At 37.7% G+C, this 4,115-nt stretch overlaps 1 protein-coding gene across 1 annotated transcript; it reads right to left on the bottom strand.

Annotated features, from left to right (window-relative positions):
• Positions 1 to 1,571: 1,571 nt before the first annotated feature.
• Positions 1,572 to 3,449, bottom strand: LOC105763186 (zinc finger protein CONSTANS-LIKE 2). Its single transcript, XM_012581319.2, has 2 exons — positions 2,600 to 3,449; positions 1,572 to 2,113 (listed from the first exon to the last, which is right to left on the bottom strand). Exons 1-2 carry the CDS (start codon positions 3,368 to 3,370, stop codon positions 1,760 to 1,762), a joined length of 1,125 nt encoding a protein of 374 aa, XP_012436773.1. The 5' UTR covers positions 3,371 to 3,449; the 3' UTR covers positions 1,572 to 1,759.
• Between the last annotated feature and the right edge of the window lie 666 nt (positions 3,450 to 4,115).

Here is a 4,115-nt window from a genome sequence, read left to right as displayed (position 1 = left end):
ACCTCCATTTTAATGGTTTGTGTAACAAAATGGAAAAAGGTCAAGAGAGAAATCAATTTATTATAGTGATTTTGGTCAAATTCATTCAGATAATTTTATATATTTATTAGATTCTATAAATTATTATTCATACCATATTTATACAATATTAGGTTTCTTTTAAAGTTAATTCGAGATCTCTAAATAAACAATAAAGAATCTATGCATAAATGAGTGAAGGCGAAGCAATGTTGCTGAATGTATGACAAAGCAGAAAATGATATCTTGAAAGGCCTGAGGATCATTTATAGCTTGTGAAAATAGTAAGCTTGATCGGGGACCGAACTTTTGAGGTATTAAACAATGACCTCCACAAACTTTTCCACTTTGCATGGCTCAACTTTGATCCTGTACATCTTTTCCTTTGTAAAAAAGTGCAAAGTGCAGTCTGCTTTTTTCATCTTTTTTGTTTCCCTTTTTAAGGTTTTACTGTCAGTGTACACTTCACTGGCAAATTATCCCCATTATCTTTTCTTTTTCTAATCTTGTGTTAAAACATGGAAGCAATGTCTTACCTGTTAATGAACCGAAGAGTACTAATGGTGTAGCACTAGTTCAACATAGAAAAATCATTATTGGAAAATTTAGCAGTTCTAAGACATCATCTTCAGTTTTCTTTGATGCAGATATTTTGGCATATATTTTCACCATGTGAATATCTTTCGTGGCATAATCTTTTTGGACCAATAAAGCATGAAACTACAGCCAATGCTTGCTGGATATAGAAATTGACGAAGATAATGTGACTTGAAGTAATAGAATATAAGCATGCTCAAATTAGAATACTACAAGTCGTATGCTGAGAGGGTACCACTGTTTAAGGTGAAGTGATAGCTCTCTTGACAATATTGTATGTTGTTTTGCATGTGGCTAAACTTTGTTTCCTTTACGCATCCCTAGGGAAGTGATACAAATGAGAGCCTACCTTTCTTTCGTTGAGTAGCTGCTTGACATCATGTAGTTAAGGCATAGATAGAACTAGTGTTGATTGAAATGCTTACTTTATGTACAAAATAAATGATGCTCAACGAATGGTGTTGCAGAAATAGATGCTTCAATCTCTTGGATCGAAGAGGACCCTAGACCCTACCCTGATGGATGGATTAAATGATATTATTCAAGTTTTCTTTAGGCATTGATGAGCTTAAAACATGAGTAGAATATGGTTCTTGCCTTATGGGAATAGCAGTGGGTATATGTTGCTTTCATTCCAATATTCACTTATATTTCTGTCTCTCTCAATGTTCTAACCCTTTTTTTTGTATGTGATTTCACTCAATGCTGCTTTTTCTTTTGTGGCAGCAATAATCTTGTGCTTTTCTAGGTGGTGCACAAGGGAATCTTCAAAATGGGGCTAGCCAGAATTTTATTATTGGATCCTCTTAACATTCACCGCCTCCAAATTTGCTCTTTTCTTTTCTTAAAGGTAAGTATAGTAGGCCATCCCATTCAGCATGGCAAGTCTTTGATGCTTTCTTTCTTTCCTTGAAACTATAGCAAAACATGGAAGAGTAAGAATTAAAGAATGGATATCTGTAATTGCAAAGAATTAAATTCCAAAATTATAGATATACATGCAATTACAAGATACCAGTAGCATGATTTAGACAATAAAAAAGATCACTAAACATATCTATCTAATTGATTCAGACCAATTATATTAAGAAAGACACGGTATCAGCATTAGAGCTTTACTACTAACTCCATTTCTTGCTGTACTTTAAAAAGAAGGTACAATGCCATATCCAGTTATTACTGTTGTGGAGAACATCTGATCCACTTCAACTTCCACGTCGGTTCTCTTGGCAAACCGACCCTTGATCCGAGGTCTCATTTCTGCATATGCCTTTCTTGAAGCATACCTTATTGTCTTTTCAAACTTTCTTGTCTTCTTCTTCTCTCTATATCTCAGGACTCTGGCCTCCCTTTCCATTGGTGCAAGTTGGGTTGGCATCTGAGTCGGTGGTCCAGAGAAGAGGTCAATTGTACCTTTAGGCGGCCTTGGGTGGGATATTGAGATATCACTCATTGTTGATTCCGGCACAATGCCGACGTCCACAGAGGAAAGGGATACCTAACATGGTTCAGGGAGTAAGAAACATATCATTCGACTCTGAGTTGAAACTGAAAATCAAACCGTTTATCAATATCATATTTTGACAAACATAGGAAAAACCAACCTCCGAACTTTCTTTTTTCTTGTTTTAATGTCTTTTCATGCTACAAAGCAAAAGCTGTCTAGTTGTAGGACTTGTTACAGTTTTGAGTTAGAAAATTTACTAGTCTTGGTAGACCTTCTTAGCTTGAGAAAGTGAACATGAAAAGATAGATTCTACAAATTTCAGATTCTTGAAATTCTTTTGCTTTTGTGTTTCAACGGGAAAAGCAAAACGGGGTTTTCTTTATAAGCGTCCCCAATAATTTTATTGTTGACACTTGACAGTTGGATTAAAAGAGAATTGGAGTACAATATAAATGTATAAAGAACTTGGAATAGAAATCAAATTCTATGTTTAAAAAATGAACCACTTGGTATAAAATTGTTGGGAGTATAGCTTACAGTGCGAGTAATGGAACCATTGTAGCTGTATGCAGCTTTTGAGGCATCGTAATCCAGGCCATACTGAAAATTCTGGTGTTGCTGCTGCTGCTGCTGAAAGTGATCTTTTGCTTCTCCAGATTGAACTGGCACAACGCTATCACCACCATAACTCTTGTGCGGAACACCGTAATGTTGTTGTTGATGCTGATCTGTGAATTGATTCTCCACGCTTGAATTGTATTCTACGAGGTCCAGATAGTCGTCAACCTCCCCAGCAAGCATGAACCCGTTATTCTGGTTGGTGCTATTTTTCCCAGGATTCAGCAGTAACCATGAAGCTGCCTCATCCTCATCCTCGGCAATTGTCTCGTCTCCGTTTGTGCACATAAAACCATCTTCAGTTTCAGTCGCCGATGCCATTTTTCGACAGCCATGGTCAGTGGGCAAGGGGTCATATAGACATCCTGAAATTGGAAGAATGGGGACACGCTGGTGGCGACGAGCAAGCGGATTGGCGGAATGGATTTCGGCATCACAAGTAGTGCATAAGGATGCAGCGTCTGCCTTGCACAACAGGGCAGCAGGGGCACGCTCACATACCTCGCACACCCATACGCGTTCATGGCGCGAGGCGACCCGGTTCGCAGCATGCACTCGGGCATCACATCCAGCACAGAGGTACGCCGAGTCGGCTCGACAGTACACTGTGCAAGCTGCGGAGCGGCATGTGTCGCAGATACGCGCCCAATCGTTTCCACCACCAGCATCACTAATCTCTTCTTTCAACATCTCGTACACTTTAGCTCTCAAAAGCTCAAACTAACTAGGAGTGTATTAGCACAGCACATTGAAGTGAGGGAGGGAGGGTCTTAACTGTATGGAAAACCCCAAGTGGGAGAAGAGAATCCTGGCACAGACACATGGCAGCAACCTAGTGGCTGCTAAAAGTTGTTGCATTATCTTGTGGTTAGCTTAGTTTTGGTGTTAGAAAAAAAAAAAAAGGAGATTGTACGCACACATCTCTGATTTGGCTTAGTTTTGTCGCATTATCTTCCTCTTTTTTTTTTTTTTTTAGCTTAGTGAACCCACACATCTCTGCATTGGCTTTTGGAATAATAAGTAGATGAAAAGGATGGTACGTACTCGCCATTTTAGCTGATGACACTTTGCAATCAACCATGACTTCTGGCCCCACTCTTCAGCTGCTAAGATTCGGTTTTGACACGAGTCTGCGGACCTATGTTCCTTGGCATGTGACCACGACTCTTTATGTCTAATTTCATCCTTAATATTTACACTATCCTTTCTCTTTTTTTACTGTTTCATTTTTCCTTGTCATATTATTGTTAATTTTTTAAAAAAATGAAAAAACTCTTTATCTTAAAGTTTTGAATGTTTCCAATTTTATATATTAAATTTAGTTGATAAATTTATTTATTTTATTTTTTAAGTGAAAGGGTCACAAAAAATTTAAAACTGTAAAAAAAAAATCAAATTACACCATTTGTAAATGTTTAAGGTTATATTTTTTAGA

Source organism: Gossypium raimondii, chromosome 12, assembly GCF_025698545.1.
Source record: "Gossypium raimondii isolate GPD5lz chromosome 12, ASM2569854v1, whole genome shotgun sequence".
Taxonomy (NCBI): domain Eukaryota; kingdom Viridiplantae; phylum Streptophyta; class Magnoliopsida; order Malvales; family Malvaceae; genus Gossypium; species Gossypium raimondii.
This window is presented reverse-complemented; position numbering and strand designations above follow the sequence as displayed.